The 19,660-nt window shown below is 38.3% G+C and overlaps 1 protein-coding gene across 1 annotated transcript in view; it reads right to left on the bottom strand.

The window, feature by feature from the left end:
* The window catches only part of mtor (mechanistic target of rapamycin kinase), a 222,836-nt gene that overhangs the window by 32,284 nt on the left and 170,892 nt on the right, over positions 1-19,660 (bottom strand). The window contains exons 44-52 of the mRNA XM_084388404.1: positions 16,306-16,488; positions 15,498-15,632; positions 14,078-14,252; positions 10,088-10,223; positions 4,506-4,653; positions 3,839-3,961; positions 2,266-2,348; positions 2,090-2,162; positions 1,930-2,004 (exon numbers count right to left, since the gene is read on the bottom strand). Coding sequence (XP_084244530.1) covers positions 1,930-2,004; positions 2,090-2,162; positions 2,266-2,348; positions 3,839-3,961; positions 4,506-4,653; positions 10,088-10,223; positions 14,078-14,252; positions 15,498-15,632; positions 16,306-16,488 — 1,131 coding nt within the window. The remainder of the gene's footprint in view (positions 1-1,929; positions 2,005-2,089; positions 2,163-2,265; positions 2,349-3,838; positions 3,962-4,505; positions 4,654-10,087; positions 10,224-14,077; positions 14,253-15,497; positions 15,633-16,305; positions 16,489-19,660) is intronic.

Raw genomic sequence — 19,660 nt, 5'->3', positions numbered from 1 at the left:
TCTCCGTTTCAGCGTATTTTAAAATTATAGGCCTATTATTTTTAGTTTATTAACAGAAACAACAGCTGTAAAGATGAAGTTGACGATCGCCATCTCCGTAGTGAACACGCCTATAGAGAGAAATGCACATCATGGATTAATCAGAGAGTAGCCTATTTATTTTCGTTTTAAATTGTTAAAAAGACAAGCTTTCTTAAGATATATTTCATGTGAGGCATACGCTGAGTTTAGTTAAGTTAGGATGAGATGCGCTCCTGTTCACGAGCAATTCAAGTGACCGCGCGGGCGCCTCCATGATTATATTGATCTATATTGATACTTCTTATTTATTAAATCCAGGCAATTGGTTGATAAAAAAATTATTAAAATTAAGATACAATTTATACAAAACGAAATTCACTTAAAAAAAGGCTTTCTACAAAACAAAACTTAATGAAGTGGTCAAAATCATGTCTGACCCACATCTCTCGATATATTGTGCATCCTATCTTACTTGTGCGGTTCACTTTTCATAATCAACATAGATGAAAAAATAACATAATATTTTAACAAATATGAAACTAAATGAGCTTATTTAATGGCTACAACACATATAGTAGGCCTACAGACTCTCTATTTGTACAAATTGCTGCACATTCATTTTATTCTGAATTTTGAACGCATAAGTTGAAAGGCATTTGTTTGTGCATGCATAGTAAACAATATCTGCAACATTTATCAAGTTCATTGATAATTATGCATGCATTTATTAATTATTATCTTAATGACTAATGTAACAAGGACGAAGCATGTAAACTGCGTTGTTTGTTTAGAATGGAATGGATCGCACATAGATCCGAATGAAGAAACATAGTAGAAAATGGGTGGGCCCGGACCTAAAAACAATGGTAGCGCCGCGGCTGGTTTGAGGTAGTGCTGCCCTGGCTCTAACCTCGAGTGTTTTAGCCTGTAGCCTTTACTTTTTGCAAACCTTGTGAGCGCGCGAACCCAAACGCTGTGACCTCGCGCCAAATGTTTTTATTGGTTTATTAAGTAGGCTACAAAAGGGCGAGTTATGAAAAAATTGAGTGTGAGGGATTTGTTCACTTCACACAAAAAGATATTGGAATGAGATGGCTAACTGTAATAGCATTTAGTCCACTGTCTATAATAGCCTAATTTAGAGTTCACTTTTTTTTCTTTTTTTTTACAGACTACCGACAACTTTGATCGGTTAACGTTGATACGGTCAACCATCGGTCAAACGGTCATCGGTTAACATCCCTAGTTTTATGTACCGCTGTATAATGGCAACTGCTGAATCTCCAACATCACGGTAAATTGAATTGTATTTTGCCTTAGTTGTGAATATGTGTTTGCAGTCTAAATTAAATGTACCACAAAATAATGACAAGAAAACACATTTTCTATTGGTTGTCCTTGAAGGCTGCAAGGAAAAACAAACAGTGCAACCAGTGTAGTCCTCTCCCCCCTTATTAGAGTCAATGGTTATATTTGATGTGATTGCTGTCGTGGAGAGAAGGAGAATTACTTTAGGGAATTTTAGGTAGAGCTTCAGGTGTGCCCTGCTTATATTTCATGTAAAATAATTATAACGTATCGGCTTCTATGACTCTTATATGATCATAAATTTGTGCCATATGTTTTTTAATACATAGTTTGGTGTGGAGTTTTGGTACCTCAGCTTGTAATTGAGGTGTAAAAGTTTTATGCTCCCTCATTTGCAGCAATAAACACTGACTTTAAATGAGTAACCCTTCTGATTTAAACCCTTCTGATTAAAGAATCGTACAAAATTAGTGCTGAATGAATTTTATAGTGATTTTGATCAAAATTAACAGGCATGAAAAGTAGCTAGTAAAGACAAGGTGAAAAAGCTTTTAGAGCTTTAACACTCCAAATACACTCACATATAAATGACCATCTTACCTCCATGGCATTGGTCAACATCCGGGTTAATCTGAAAGGTATTTTCTCAGGGAATTTTTCTCTGGTCATTGCAACCTTAAGATATAAAACAACATTTCAGTTATGAATGAACAAAACCACTGTATGTTGGTTATTTGTTGTAGCTTCTAAGAAAAACTACCTCAAAACAATCCCCAAAATCGATATGCAGTATCTTTCCACTGAGCCTGTCCAACATTAGATTGGAAGGATGTCTGTGGTTGGAGGGAAAAAAACATTATTCATAATATAATAAAAAATGAATAAACTACTGTGATAAATGCTGATAAAATGCAATAATTTTTGTTCAGTTTGTACCTGTCCCCAAGCCCTAAGATATAACCAACCATGGACATGACAGCTAGTGAACGGGTGTAGTTGGTCCTCCTGTCGAACCAAACCTGTATAAAGAGGAAGCTATGTAAACCCATTTTTCATTTTGTAAATTAAAATAATACAATAATGCATAAATAACTGATAGTATCTTGTAGATACAATGGTATAAATTTCACTACTAGAAGGAGGGAAAAAGTATGCACATCCAAATTATCTCCAAATTATTATCAAAACAAAACATATGAAAATAAACGAGGAAAATCTGCACACAGTTGAACTATTCCCTTTATTTGTAAAAAAAACCACTCAGTATAATGCTGAATCTTTTGATTAAATGCCTAGGTCAAATTTCACACCAAAATCAAACAAAACTTAACTATATTTTACAAATAGTAAGTAAATCCTAATGTTACATCAAATAAATCTCATTTTCACTATTGTAATACGTTAAATACATTAAAATAATCATAGCTGGACACAGCACATTTTTTCACAATACAAATTTTCTGTATTACATTTAATTGTAATACAATTAAATGCTTATAACTGGTACTAAAATAGGCTTCATGTTGTTTATGCACAATTTATAGATATTTCCTAATTTCTATTTCATATTTTGGGGGTGTAATATGACCCAGACATGTTTTTGACAGATTTCAGGCAATTTACTTCACTGCATGGTCACTGCATGTATATTCCAGGGCACTTCATCAAGTCATTGCTCTATTCAGTAGTGCAACCCTCTACAGATACATTGGCAAAAGAATGGCCATTGGCTAGTACTTTTTTTTTAACCAATATAATTTTTTCAAAGTATTTTTTAAACTTGCAATGTAAATACATCTAAATGCTGCCTTAGATGCACTGCAGAAGTGGCACAGAAGCAGGAAAAGTGGATTTTGTTCACAATGATTTCATTTGATTGGTAACATCCTATAGTTCCTTATTATTCTAATTGAATTTAATGATTAAATGCAAGAATTTGACATAATAGATGATGCATACATCTAATAAAAAAATTGCCACTATAAAGGTAAAAATCCCCTGGAAATCGGGTTTAGGGTGTACGTAGTGAAAAAGTTCATTTCTTTCACTGCTGTAAACAAACCACCACACAAAATATGCAGAATATGAAAAGCTTTTGGGAGTAAGCTATCCACAATCAGCACAAAAACACACTCAGCAAAATATTGCCTAATTATCGATATTATCATACAAAATCTCAGAAAATATTGAGATAAAGTATTTTTTTTTGTCAAAATCTCACACCCCTAATTCCTGCTTTATTTAAATTTAAATGTGCTTATACATTCCTTCCCATCAGACGCTCAGTAATGTTCTAGTGTAGGTGCCCTAAGCAGTCATGGAACAAAACATGCAGTGAAAATATATCTGTACTAAAATCTTGCCACATGTCACAATGTAGAGGGGCTGCAGAAAGAGTTTAGTATGAAGTGACTGGAATGGACTCTGATCACAGCTAATATGACCACATGCCTAATATACAACACAACAGTTTTTTTTATGAGAAGGAGAGAAGATAATGAATGCGAACCTCTGAACTGGGACTCTTAAGCCAGAGCAGTTTGGCCAGGTCGTCTCCTGCTGTATTGTTCACAGCATGCTCAAACACCTCCACCTTCTCCATGAGAGTCAAGTGATCATAGTCAGGGGCCATCTAACATAAATGACACAGTTTTAGTTGTTCAATGAAGTTAAGTAATTTCGGAGATCAGTTTTACTTCAGTTCTTCACTTCTTCCTGCTTTATCCGCATAATGCAGCCCTTTTATTTGGTCCACTTTACAGAGTGGCATAGTGTCTAAAGCTCATGGTTTGTAACCAGAGAGCATGTTGGCTCTAGCCAAGAGTTAGCATTTATGTCCTCATTTAAAGAATGTAACTCCACATTACTTCACAGGGAATTGTCCCTGTAATAATTGCCCCCAGTTTATTTTGGATAAAAGGGTGCACTTCATGACTTGCTTATTTTATTTCATACCTCACTAGCCATGTTTCCATCTAAGGATTATATAAAAAAAAGGTTTAGCGCTTCAAAATGGTTACCGATGTCGAACATAATATTTTACTATGGCACATACATTTTATATAGGTGCTTCAAATATGGCAACAATTTTTATTTTGTAAAGAAAAGGGGCTTTATCACAAATAAATGTGGTGTCACATCAGGAAGCTGTATTTGCTATGCTTAAGACATGTTACCCTAAGCATAATGCGGTGTTCAATGTTGAGTAGGATCTTCTTCTTCTCTCGGTAGTCTCGAATCAGTGCATGCAGCGTGTCACAGTGAGGAACCCAGCCGATCAGACCAGAGTTGGTGGAAAGTGGGATCACAGCATAGCGCTGAATACTGTTAAAAGACACATTCATTAGAGGAAACATGAGCATTATATCATCATAACCTACCTATAGGGCTGGGTGACATTTTTTAATTAGTTCTGAAAAAACAATGCAAATAGACTACGCTTGACTAGTGAGTTCATACTCTGACTAGTGAGTATGAGCATTGTAGAGTCATCCACATATATAAGCACTCTTGGTAAATAAAGGGCTATGAGTTTGCCCTTTTAGACAAAAAAATCCAAGAACAAATAAATGTGAAATGTTGTTTCCCCTAAATTTGTGCTACAATTATTGGCACCCCTAGAAATTCTTAGGAGTAAAAATCTGAAGTATGTTTTCATTTATAATGTATGTTTTTATGTTCTTGTAAATGATTTCCTGTTTTACTGGGGAATAAATATAAGGCGATAAAAAGGCCAAATTCCTTTAGTCATCACTATGGGAAAGATCTGAGAAGATGATTTATAAGATGAAAGGCTGCACAAATTAGGATATGGCTATAAAAAAATAAATAAAATAAAAATCACAACATCTATTTAAAAACAGATCCAAAATATAGTTTTTTGGAAATGCTTTGTTGTACACAGAGAGATAGCCATGTAGAAAAGTACCTCAACCCTACAGAGAAGCATGGTGGTGGATCTTTGATTTTGTGGGGCTATTTTTCAATCAAAGGTCCTAGACAACCTGTTAGGGTACATGCTATTATGGATTCAAAATGGTATGAAAAATTCAATTAAGCTCTTGGGAAGTCGACACTTCATCCCAAAGTATACTTCGGCCATCCGCGTGACACAATTTTCATCATCAGGAGGGTTCGTGGACATCCGCACATCCTGTCCGCATGCAGCCAAATTTTTGAGACCGCGCAGAATGGTGCACGTACAACAGCGCATGCGCAAGAAACACAGAAGAGACAGAAGAGTAACAACAAAAGTACTGCACATGTGTCGAAGTTGGCCATCCGCGTTCATCCGTGGTTGAGTGTACTTTGAAAGCTGTGCGGACACGACTGCAAGCGAGACGTGTCCAGATGCGGAAATTAAAAGGACACCTGGGCCTTTAATATAACAACTCTTAAAGCTGCATTCCGTAACTTTTTTGGGTTAAAAATTATCCAAAATAAATTGAGCAAGTACATAACCAGCCAGTGTTCAAAACTATCTGCTTGCCTTAGCTCGATTCAAAACGGTAAGCTTGTAATAATGTTTTTAGTTCCAGTGGTACTGGTGGATTTCCGCAGGAAATTCAAGCTATATTGTGTGTGAGGATGTTGGAGGTGGAGATTTATAGCCTTTTCTCACAGCACTTTATATAATTAAACTTGTCAATTTGATGGCGGATCCAGAAAGGTTCAAATGACAATCACCAGTGACAAATGGAGATTCACCCGTTGTAAATTGCAAAAAACTTCGGAATGGCTACAAAAAAAAAAAAAAAGACTGCAACTGGGCCCCTGAGAAAACAAGGAAAAATATCAGATGGGCAGAGGTTCAAAACGGACGCAGAGACGGCTTTTTTTCTGCTGGACAGGTAAGACATAAGCGATCGTTAGATTTAATCAGTGCAATTTACTGCAATGCTTTTTTTTTCTTAGTTGGTCAGAACAAAAGTGGAAGTTATTTACTTGTTCAGATGACATTTTCCAGTGAAAATTCTTATGTTGGTCATACTTCCAAAAATTTGAATCTGTGATTCCGAATGACAGTATCCACACTGGTGCGGTGACTGACAGCCGCACATTCTCCTCAAAACATTGGATTCATCCGTGCAGTGCTGTGCCAAGGCACAACCCACATAAAGTTGATAATTCTGCGAATAACTGCAATTGCAGATTTCGAACAGAGATGGTGACAAAGAAGAAAAACTACGGACTGCAGCTTTAAGTTGTGACACATGCATACATTTTGTTTAAATTTAGTGCTGAAGTTGAGTAGCAAATATGGCCAAGACAAAAGAGCTCTCACAAAAGCTAAGAGAAAAGTTGTCAAAAAGGCTATGGCTATAAGAACATTCCAAGACATTAAAAGTTCCTAGAGACACAGTTGGCAGCATCATTTTCAGTGCTCTGGCTAACCAGTACGCACTGGTAGGCAGTACCGGCACTTCCATATGTTAAGCTGTGGTGTGCCCTCACATGTTCTTGAGTACTAGAGTGACGAGACCAAACTAAAACTTTGGACCCAAAGATAAAGAAATATGCCTGGTACAAAAAAAGGAATGGCTTATGACGATAAGAAAACCATTCCCAAGGTCAAACACGGAGGTGGGTCAGTCTTGTTATGGGGTGCTTTGCTGCTGCAGTTAGTGTAAATAGTTAACCATGCGACGAGCATCATAAATTCACTAAAGAATCATGACATTATGGCAATTTGTTTAATGTAGAATATGTACAAATTCATAGATGTAGGATGGCTGAGAAGATTATTGGTTCCCCCTGCCCAACCTTAAATTGCTCTATTATATTGCATTATTTTGGTTTCTTATATTATTTTTTTATTTTTTATTTCTACTGTGTAATTTCCTATGTATGCCTGCACTATCATGTTTGTCTGCACTATGTCTGTACTTTCTTTTGCACTGGAATAGAAGCTCCTGTCACCAAGATAAATTCCTTGTGTGTAAATATACTTGGCAAATAAAGCTCATTCTGATTCTGATGTATGGGAGCCAGACATTTTGAAATGGACATGGGGGGAAGAGACTGGGAGGATGAAAGTGGGTGAGGACAAAGAGGATCCTGATGTGTTGTGTTAAGAAATTTTATGAGATTTGCTTGCCAGAACGGAACATGATAATAAACAGACATGCATAGACAGAATATCATGATGCGAAAACCTGATGAAAGAATTTAATTAAATCATAAATGAAGTGGAAAGTGAGGACCACCAATAGATATGAAAATAGACATGAAAGTTGCCCAAGAGTTGGAAAAGATGGCCAGACTAGGAATTACTTCGGCAGTGGAGGAAGCTAATCCTTGGGTGTCTGCCATGGCAGCTGCAGTCTGGTCCAGTATGGTCCAGTACACATTATATACATTGACCCCATGCATCTTAACAAGGCTCTCTTGAGGCCTCATCACCCATTAAAGACTTTAGAGCAAGTGATCGCTAATTTGCCACAAGCAAAGGTCTTCATTTAGCGTTCTAGATGCAAGATGTGGATTCTGGCAAATCCCACTGGAAGTGGAATCATTGAAACTCATGACAATTATGACCTCGTTCGGAAGATCTTTTTTTTTACGAATAAGTTATTCAGAGATGCATGGAACAGCTCTTTTCTGGACAGCCACATTAAATAGTCGTAGATGACATCTTGATCTGGGTTTCTTCTGTACAGGAACACAACAAACTTCTTAAATGTGTGTCAGAGCCATCAATATGCAGCTGAACCTGACAAGATGAAGCTTCAGGGTCTCGGCCACCTTCTCACAGATAAAGGTGTCAAGCCCGACCCAAACAAAACCAAGGCCATCCACCAGATGCCTGATCCAGAGGGCAAACATGGTTTGCAGAGGTTTCTTGGCATGACCAATTATCTCTCAAAATTCATTCATCGTTAAAGTGAAATAACATCTCTCCTCCGTCAGCCTCTGCGTCAAGATGCGGAATGGTGCGGGACAACAACATTGCTGCTGTGGACAAGCACAAATTACATCTGATAAGCCCACCTGTCCTAACTGGGAGGACGAAAGTGGGTGTTCTTGTATTCTTGGAGGCGACATACACACAAAGTTTATATAACGACTCCTCTATTATTGGGCACATCTAAAGTTTATTTGAGGTTATAAAGAGTAAACAATTCTCTCTAAAAAAAACTTTTTGGGGGGTTGAATATTTTTGATATGTTATGTTTAGAACCAATTAATTTTTTTATTTTTCATTTGAACTAAGTAACTCAACTTTACATTCTCAGATTCCCTCAAATGTGTATGAATAAACATTCTATGATGGTTTACTGGTGACTTAGTGTTTTCATACAATTTTGTTCACAAAACCAGAATGTCTTGTCAAGGGGTTCAATAATTTTGATTGCAAGCATATTAAAAAAAAAAAAAAAAAAAAAAAAACATAGTTGAAAAAAAAAGAAGATTTAGTGAATATTGTAAATAAAAGACCAAACCAACAAATCGAAAGCGAACAAGTTTTGCTCATATTTTCCAAAGGTGCCAATATTTGAGGAGATAATACCAGTTCTGCTCAGTGGGGAGCACTGTTGCCTCACAGAAAGAAGGTCCTCAATTTGAGTACCAGCTGAGCAAGAAGTCTATGTGCAGTTTTGCATGTTCCCTCCGTGTTAGCATGGGTTTCCTCGGGGTGCTCTCGTTTCCCCCACAATACAAGTGGACTGGATATACTAAATTTCCCACAGGAGTGAGTGTGTGTATGTGTGTGTGTGTGTGTGTGTTCGTGTGACTGCATCCTAGTACTGGGGTTGCATGAGTTAGTGCACTGCACACCCAGTGCTGGGTTGTGTCGGGAAGGACATCTGGTGTACAACCTGTTCCAAATCAATATGTGGGTGATCTATGTGGTCACCGTGGTGACCCTTAAAGGGAGCAGCCAAAAGTGAGAGAAAGACTGTAATGCCATATCGGATTAAAAACTTTAAAACATTAACATTAGTAAATTCAGGTCAGGTCATTTGTAGGAATCTTTTAAAACTGGCCACTTCATGGAATCAATGCAAAAGATGTTCACTTAAGTCCTTGCGTGGGATTTTTTATTAAAATATTTTAGTGAAAATATGCAGTTGCTCTCACAAGTTTGAATACTTGTTGCAGAATCTGCAAGCTGTTTTGTCATTTAAAAAAAAAAATGGGGTCATAACTTTTTATTTTATTTAGTACCACCATAAATAAGCCATTTCATATAACATATGTTTACATATATTCCACAAGACCAAATAATAGCTGAAGTTACACAAACTACCCAGTTCAAAAATGTACATTGCCTTGGTTTCTTTTATTATGGTGTGCAGCTGCCTCGATGATCAATGATTGTGTGCATGAGTAGTAAAGCTGCCCACTATCTGAAGCCTGTATTGGCTATTTGATGATGAGATACAGCTTTTCATACTTAGGACAATTGAGGGACTTTTACACAACTACTACAAAATATGAACATTTTGCATTAAATGTGCTAAATGGTGGCCGATATATAATACTGCAAATCGGTCGACTACTAATTTATACTGTATCACACTTCTTGCATCAAACATTCTGAATCTACTTGACAACGTCAATTGGTGATTCCACTAATCAAAAACCAAAATTATCTTTTTAAGCCATTTCAGAGAAAATACATAAAGTGAGATAATCAATTAAGATCAATATCAATATATTATTTGCTTTAGCTATGTCTTATTTGCCTGATGTAATTTGTTTTAAAGAATTACACTGTCTGAGATGTTCTGATGCATGAATGCGAGAGGCTTGCCTTAGATTCTTGCGTAAGGAGGCTGGGTCATTAGCCAGTAGAGTGTTCACTAAGCCAAAAAGCTGCATGACCCTCTCGTCTTGCCGTAGATCTTCATGGCCCTTCAGCAGGAACATGAACTCATGACCGTTGCTACCTGCAGGGTGCAGAGGAGAACAGAGAAAGATTTTGTCTCTCCATATCAAACCCAACTCCAACTTCAAATTTACAACCGCATGTGTATGAAAAAAACAAAACAAACAACCCCTCATACATCATGGCTCATGTATCTTTACTTTGCTTTAATTTTTAGGGCACAGGCCCAAAGGGCGAAGGCCCTATTGTTTCCGGAAGGATTATTATATATTTTTTTTTGCCTTTTTGCCACTTTTGGGGCCCTTAACATGCTCAAAAACTCTTGAAATTTTGCACACACGTCAGAACCTGCGGCCGGACTGAAGCTGGCGTGGCAGGGGGGCTCGACAGCGCCCCCTGGAATGGTGTCCGAAAACTTGGTCCATAAATCAAACAAGCTTGCATGTAATAATATGAAACTCAGTACACATATAGATCCCATTGGGCCGAACAACTTTCGTGCTCTAAGTTTTACACCAGCCCAACAGGAAGTCGGTTATTATACGTTGTTTGGAAAACGCATACAATGGAATGTGAAATACTCCTCCTAGGGAATTCATCCGATCGCCAGCAAACTCGGTGTGAATGAAGTCAAGACATTGAGGATGAATTCTTGCGAACGGATTGTTGATATCTCGAACGGTTTGGCTGTGGCGAGGAAACGAATTGATGGCGAATAATGGGACCCAGGAAGTGTGTTATAACTTCTGCATACATTAACTGATCTTGATGAAACTTCAGCAGTGTGTTCGTTGTAAGAGGCCGATCACATGGATGTGACTATTGTGAGTCAAAGTTATAGCGCCACCAACTGGCAGCAGGAAGTGTGTCACTTTCTAAATGCTTTTGACAAAAGTGGGGGGGTTAATTTTATGTACAGTCACAAAAATCAGTACGCATATTGGTCTCATCGAGTCGGACAATTTTCTAATTTACACTCATTAGCTCCGAGCATCAGAAAGTCAGATATTATGGTTTGAATGTCGATTTCTTTGCAAAATCAGCCTCTGAATTTGTACCCACTTCTCTTAAGTGGTTTATTTTATTCCCACCAAACTTTTTCAACATGATGAAAATACATTAAAGATGGTAAATTGTAAACAGATAATAAATATCTCAGCAGTTTTGCTATGGCGAGGGATTAATGTCAAAAAAGGAAACACTATAAGCCTCATATCTTCTAAAAATTCTATATAAAATTATACAAATATCAGAACTAAACCCATTTTATTCTTTTTTTTTTCAATTTAATTGTTTAAGTTTAAAAACATCCAGAATGTTTTTTTAGTCCAAAAATAAATAAATTATGTCATTCATAGTGCTATACTGCCCTCTTGTGTTCAAAATCAGGTAGGCCTATTGTATCTATATAAAAATATACTAGGTATGTGACGGTGAGAATATTTTAACACCAGTTAATCAACGTGTGACACCGCTAGGGGCTTTTGAATCGCTAACTTAAAAACTAAAGTAAAATATGTTCGTCCGCACTGACATGGATAATGGTGCAGAGCAGAGCGAGTGTTTTCAATGAATTCCTATGGAAGTAGGAATGAACTAAACTTTGCCTCTGTTCTGCTCGTTCATCGCCGTGGACGGCTGGACTGGCGTGAAGTGCAGGCTCGTTCACCGTTATGAATGCCCGTGCAGCCGTGAGCATTTTAGTTTAATTTTAAAATTAGCGCCATTTCGGTGTCACATTCACCGTCTGTCTTCGTCCTGTTCACTACAGTTCCCAGAATCCTCCTTGTCTCCACACCTGAACTCACTCCCTCAATTACCCACCTGTTCATCGTTATCATCATCTGCATCACCTGTCTTGTGTTCATCTGTGTGTGTATTTAAGTTCCTGGTCTTCACTCGTCTTTGGTCGGTTATTGTTTGTGCACCAGCACACTGTTTCTTGTTTGTTTTGAGTTACCTCCCGTTAAATAAACCTTTGTTATTTTGGTACTTCGCTTGGCTTGTCTCCTTCCTCACCCGGACCCAGACAGAATAACCGACCCACATCATGAGCTGGGAGCTCACTGGATAGATCGCGGCTTAGGCTCGGGATAGCCGTGATCTGTTGCATCACGCCATTCCAGCCGAGCCTGCACTTCACGCCAGTCCAGCCGTGCCTGCACTTCACTTCACGCCAGTCCAGCCGAGCCTGCACTTCACGCCAGTCCAGCCGAGCCTGCACTTCACTCCAGTCCAGCCGAGCCTGCACTTCATGTCAGTCCGGCCGAGCCTGCACTTGTCGCCAGTCCAGCCGAGCCCGCAATTCATGCCAGATCTGCCGAAGCTAAGGCAGTTCGCGGCATGCCCGCCGCGCCTGAGATTGAGAGCGTCATGCCCGCCGCGCCTGAGATTGAGAGCGTCATGCCCGCTGAGCCTGAGCCGGTTGTTGGCCCAGAGAGGCCAGATCCGGTTCCGAGTCAAGTTCCGAGTCCAGCCGAGCCCGCGCTTCACGCCAGATCTGCCGAAGACAAGGCAGTTCGCGTCATGCCCGCCGAGCCTGAGACAGTTGTTGGCCCAGAGAGGCCAGATCCAGTTCCGAGTCCGGTTCCGAGTCCAGCCGAGCCCGCACTTCACGCCAGATCTGCCGAAGACAAGGCAGTTCGCGTCATGCCCGCCGAGCCTGAGACAGTTGTTGGCCCGGAGAGGCCGGATCCAGTTCCGAGTCCTGTCCCGAATCCTGTCCCGAGTCCTGTTCCGAGTCCAGTTCTGGGTCTTGTTCCGAGTCGGGTGTCGGCTGCCCGGTCGAGCAAGAGCCAGAGCCAGTCTTCGAGCAAGAGCCAGAGCCAGTCTTCCCAAAGGCGTTTTCACCGCTGGTCCTGTCCAGCTCTGAGCCCTCTTCGCGGCTGGTCCTGTCCAGCCCAGAGCCGGCTTCATCACTGGTCCTGTCCAGCCCAGAGCCGCTTTCGCCCCCTGCCTCTTCCTGTCCAGTGTTAAAACCCGGGACTTTCCCCAAGTATTTTTTTTGGGGGGGGGCCATAGAGCTCCGTCCTGGCCACTCGAGGGGCCACGGTCACCCGAGGTGCTTCTCCGCCATGGCCACCCGAAGGGGCTTCTCCGCCATGGCCATCCGAAGGGTCCGCACCGCCATGGCCACCTGAAGGGTCCGCACCTGGTCTTTAAGTTCCTGGTCTTCACTCGTCTTTGGTCGGTTATTGTTTGTGCACCAGCACACTGTTTCTTGTTTGTTTTGAGTTACCTCCTGTTAAATAAACCTTTGTTATTTTGGTACTTCGCTTGGCTTGTCTCCTTCCTCACCCGGACCCTGACATTCGGGGGCAGATGGCTTGAATTTATTTTACAAAAGCACAATGTTTTGTTTTATTTCGACTGTACACAAATATGTTAACCCTTTGCAGTTTGAATGATGTTAGGGTTAGGGTTATATACATATATATATATTTTTTTTGTAAGTGACAAGACAGATAATATTACTTATCTGATATATATATATATATATATATATATATATATATATAGTTACATTTAATTATATATATATATATATAAATATAGCTGCGAGAAGCGATGGAGGGCCCAAGCCGGTGAAACCGCCACCCCGGTGCCTTTAGTGTAACTAAAGGCACCAGGGTGGCGGTGCCAGCAGCTTGGGCCCGCAATCGCTGCTCGCAGCAATATTTTGTTTTATTTTTGCATTGAAATGTTACAAATTAAATTCACTTATATTAAACAGGCAGTTTGGTGAGATATGCTGTCAGACAAACTGACAGTATAGTTGGCCATTGCTCAGAGCAAGCCATGAGCCTGATCAGGTGAAAAACTGTGCATTTGTCTTTTGTTGATAATTTTCTTTGCCCCTAGTCTTAATCAAATTTACAGCCTATGCAAAACTGCAATTTTTTATTTGTCTCTTACCCATGATGGTGAGTTTGCGTGGCCGCTGTTTGGAGGTGATAACCTGCAGTGAGGGAGCAATGGACTGGATACGTATTATTGGCTGATTGGGGTCATATGTTCCGGGCACAGCCAACTCCAGATCACGACACATAAGCAGTTTAGGTGAGACGTACTGAAGCTCTAGGGAAGTGAGCTGTGGACAAGGCAATATGCAATAATGTTTCACAATTTAACACTTTTATAAACAAACATAATTATATTCTGGCAGAAGTAATAGGTTAATTTAAAAGTACACCTCTTTTATACGATTTCACATCTGACATCTTATCAACACTGTCAGATATACATGATAGAATAAAATAATAAATATATAAAATCTGGTAAAAATATAATATAATATAAAATCTGGTAATATCAAAGCCAGTCTTCATTCTGAAAATCCGCTTTCCATAGTTCACCTGCAACATCACATATGTCTCTAGTGCAGTGAAAAAAAAAAATTATTCTGTACGTATTCTGTAATTGTTTCAGAGCAACCCAAGCTGTTTCTCATCGCGCTGTGTGAAATACAGGCTGAACTGTGGCTCAAAACACCCAACCGCTTCATTAACAAAGAATATGAAAACTATATCTCTCACGGTAAGTGTCCACTGCCGCGGAGCAGAGCGAGCATTTTCAATTTAAGCATGCGTGAGCGTGAAGCTCAACTTCCATAGGAATGAACTGAAAACACTTGCTCTGCTCTGTGACAGTGGACAGCACCGTCAGTTGGGTAAAGATGGATGACAATTGTAATGAAGGTAAAGGCAATTACAGTGACATACAGGAGTCGTACATTAGACATGCGCCAGTCCGTTATTATTGATGCGCAAACATCATGAGTGTTTTATAATGGATGCTCGCCGAAGAAGTGTGTTTTGGAGAAGTTTGTGAGGATCAGTGGTGTTTATGTACACATGGGCATCAGACGCTCCAAACATAGACACAAACATGTTCTGACAGAGGAACTGTTCACTGATGACATTGTCCCGCCGTCAGATTGCTGAGTTTCCAAACATTCAGAATTTTTTTTTTGTATTTGGTGCGTTTAATAATTCTGAATGTATCCGTATGCAGTCCTTTGACATCTCTTTGTGATCTTGTTTGGTATGACAGACAAGTTGTAAAGAATGTCTGCAGCGACATTTTTCAAATTATGTTGAATTTATTTTGTTTAAAAGTAATAACATGGAGTTGAAAAGTAAGTAATAACTAGAATAAAATGTTTTTGTGAATAAAAAAGGTTGGGGGGAGGGGGTTGGCTTTCAGTATTGATTTGGAGAGGAGTAAAAAAAAAAAAATTTATGATTATGATTTATGGTAAAAGATATGCTGGCAGATGTAGATGATCTAATGATTATTCTGAGCACTACACCATTAGGAAACACTGTTGGCAGACCTGTGGCAGCTGTTTGGAGATCCTGCGGAACACGTGGTAGTACAGGTCCCAGGCCTGCGTCAGGTCCTTCACATTTCCTGATCGCATGTACTTTCTGCACCAGTCCTGCGCCTCCATCAGGTCTCGGCCATAAGCCTGAAACAACAGCCACAGTTATAAAATGAAAAAGTGATGCAGGTCAGCATCTTTATTCTCAGTAAAGGACTTTCTTGTATGGAATGAAACTCATTAACATTTATATATGGAATGAAAGTGGTTAACGCAATCTCCAAAGAATACACAGATATGTAGTTTTGAGAAAGAAAAAGACAAAAAAACAACAACAATTTATTACAATTATGAATTGATGTGTGTTTTTAATTTAATGCACTCTGATTAAATATTTTAGGACAGAGCATAGATTTTTCCATGACAATTTTATTCTTTTCAATAACTTTTCCAGACCAGGAAATCACAATTTTACAATTCCACAATATTGTAGTTATCCAGGTTCTCCATGAACTTGGGAAACAATGGTAATAAATATTTGAAATGAAAGTAGAAGAAAATATTTTGTATCTAGTGGATTTTTTTCAATGATAGGCAAAGAAAGCACACATTTAGTGAAAAATGGAAACATATTACTGAAGATTAATGTATATGCACATAAAGTCATGTGTTACAGTGGTCTTACTACTGCTGTAAACTCAAAACATCCATTAACTGAGGTAAAATAATTTCTTTAGTACTTTAAGCACATAAAGGTCTTATCTTCTCAACTTTCTTACATTTTGAATGATATTTTTTTGTGAAGTATGTGCATTTTTACCTGATTAAAGGACGTTTCTTTCAAAGTTTGTGGCCCTCTCTCCATCATGGCATGAAGGGGCTCCAGGACGGCAAACATTCCCTTGACATTCCTCTCTCCAAAGTACAGACGTGACGCCTCCTCCAGCCCTTCGTGCCACATTTCATGCCACAGAATAGCCACCCTGATCAGCTCCTCACTTACCTGAACATGGACAGAAACAGGGGTCATGTGGTGCTTCTACTTAGACTAATTTCGCTTTTAGCAGATGTTTTGGATCATAATTGACCATTGGTTAAGCTCTGCCTTAAAAGCATTGCTTACCAATGCTTCTCCTGTACCTTAGTGATTGTTGTTATTTACCATGTTATCAGACAATCTGGTAACACTTTATAATAACTGCACGCTATTAATCATTAGTTAAGCACTAGTAAACAGTTAATTCGTCATTTATAAAGCATTAATAAGCAGTTTATAAATACAGCTATACATGCTTTGTTCTTGATTTTAAAGGAGTCATAATGTAGAAATTTCACTTTTCCACGAGAATCAATGTATGTTATGATTGCATAATGATTGTACACTGGCCGGGAAGCCGATATTTAAAAGTGAAGCGTTTGTTTACCTCAGGGTTTGTAAAATAGGCCACGTGCACGCGCACGAAAAAACGAGATTTTGATTTCTTCCCCCTCTTGACGTCAAGACGGGGGAGGATATACCAAATATGGACACCGCAAACCTATGCCGCGGGAAGCCCGCCCCTCTCCCCCTCAGATTCAGTTTAGTTGACTCGAGAAAGATGGAGAAACCGAGTGCACACCTGAGATGCTCTGTGGTTGACTGCCACAAACAACATGCAAATGTGTTTTATCTACCAAAAACGGACGAAACTATCAGGGAACAGTGGAGGAAATTCATTTTTAATGACGCTGTCCCAACAACTCTTTCAAGTGGCGTATCGTTAGGTGTGTGCGCTAAACATTTTACACCGGAATCATTTACAAATTTGGGGCAATATCAGGCGAACTTGGCCTCGAAGCTCCGTTTGGGAAAAGGTGCCATCCCCACCATCAGGGACTTGCCAGAAATTGAAAAGGTAAAACTGTGTTTTTATTGCTCTACTGTGGTTAACAAATAGCAGCTAACTGCTAATGCGGCTATTGTATGTAACGTTACCTTCGAGGTAAACACGGGGAATGGACTCTACGAATGCTAGCCACATCTTTCCACTTTGTTTTACACTAGCAGCTACAGTAGTGACGGTACAGGAGTCCATGCTCAGTGGCTAAAACTGTTTAAATGCAAGTATGAAAACAATATACCACTAAACATTATTAGCCAAACTCATGCAAAACATGCAGTTTGAAAATAGCTTTCAGTTAGTGGGGCTTCTGTAAGAATGTATCTGGAAATGGTGTATTTTTTCTACGACCAATCAACGCGCCCCTCATTTGCATTATTATAATGACCGTCCACGACAGCCAAAACATCGCATCAGATCTCGCGAGACAATAATGCCTTTAGAAATAAGGGTCTGAGGGGCTCTGTGTTGATTTTTTTTCCACTTTTCTTTTTTAGAAGTGCCTGAAAGACTATAATAGAGCATTGGGTATCCAAGGTAACACAACATTATGACTCCTTTAAAGCATATCTATAATGTGTTTATTAATTGTATTTTCATACTTTATTAATGATCAATTTATCATTTCTAAATGAAGTATTGCATTATTTACAAACTGGTTATTTAGGAGTTGTCAGTGGTTCATAAGATCACTTAGAAGGTGTAAGTAAATTATTAATAAACTGTTTAAATACATATTATTATTCAGACATATAGTAATAGTTACTTAGTGTGTTAATAAATGCTTTATTAGAGTGCATTTTTACAGTAATTAATGGTTAATTCAGGTAGTTATAAAGCATTTAGTAGTGGTCAGTTAACTATTTTTGTGAGCTCATCTAAAGTGAGGACTATTTATGCCATGTAAAGCATTTACAAAGGAGATTTAAAGGCTGTTAAATATTTTTATGTTCTGTATCACTGTGTTGTGTTTGTTTCCTTTTTCTGTTCATAAGATAAATGAGCCTTTAAATCTCCTTTATAAATGCTTTACAAGGCATAACTAGTCCTCAATTTAGATGAGCTCACAAAAATAGTTAACTGACCACAACTAAACGCTTTTTAACTCCCTGCATCTACTACATTTACTTACACTTTCTAAGTGATCTTATTAATCAATGACAAGACCTAGTTTGTAAATAATGGTAAATTATGTAACTGGTTTGTAAATAATGCAACACTTAATTTAGAAATGATAAATTGATCATTAATAAAGTGTGAAAATACAATTATTAAACACATTATAGATATGTTTATAAATCAAGAATAAAGCATTTATAGCTGTATTTATAAACTGCTTATTAATGTCTATTTATGCTTTATAAATGATGAATTAACTGTTCAGTAATGCTTAACTAATGATTAATAGCATGCAGTTATTATAAAGTGTTACCGACAATCTTTTTCTCTTTTCTATTGTAAGTTTCATTCTCTGGAGGATCTGAGAGTTTGAGAAGGGTCTGGCTGATGACTTAAACTTGCACTCTCAGACTTGCGCTTCCTCTGCCAGTGACGTCACTTGTAATCGCAACCTACATTTTCCACTGACTGCAAGACCATCTTATATCAATGCATAGTGGATTATGTCTCATTTAGTTAAAAAATCATTGCTGTGTGTCTTTTTCCCAAAACATAATTATACGCTGTGTTTAGACTTTCTATTGCTGATATACAATAATTAAAAGTTATACTGATTTATGACTTACAGCTCCTTGTGCTTTAGACATTAGGCTATTTATTACGATTTTGGTATGATGCCACTCTTTTACTATCTTGAATACATAAAATAAACAATTTGACAGAATGGCATTTATTTTTATATTGTCTTAAGGTTATTATGTCACTTACACATTAGCACTGTAGGCTATAGTTTACCGTCTGTTTTACTTTACATTCTCACAGTAAAACTGTGGCAGAGGAGGCAATAGTACATGTGTGACTTAACTAAATGAAAAGGAATTACAACTAAATGTTGCGTCTTTAATAGGGAAATCTGTGATTTTGGAAACACGAACACAACATTTAATGTTTAATAAAAACATTTTGTATATAAAGAAAATTGCAATTTGTCTTTAAAATGTAATTTATAAAATTAAGACAGACTAAACGTAATATATATTTGGTTGTATTATTTTTTAGGCAGATGATGGTAATATAGATAAACAACATCCTATATTGGAGAATGCACCCCTTCAATCACCACAAGAAATGGGTGTTGTTAGAAGAGTAGTGCTCACTACTTCTGACTGGTTTTCA

The sequence above is a fragment of the Rutilus rutilus genome, assembly GCF_951802725.1.
Source record: "Rutilus rutilus genome assembly, chromosome: 19".
NCBI lineage: Eukaryota > Metazoa > Chordata > Actinopteri > Cypriniformes > Leuciscidae > Rutilus > Rutilus rutilus.
This window is presented reverse-complemented; position numbering and strand designations above follow the sequence as displayed.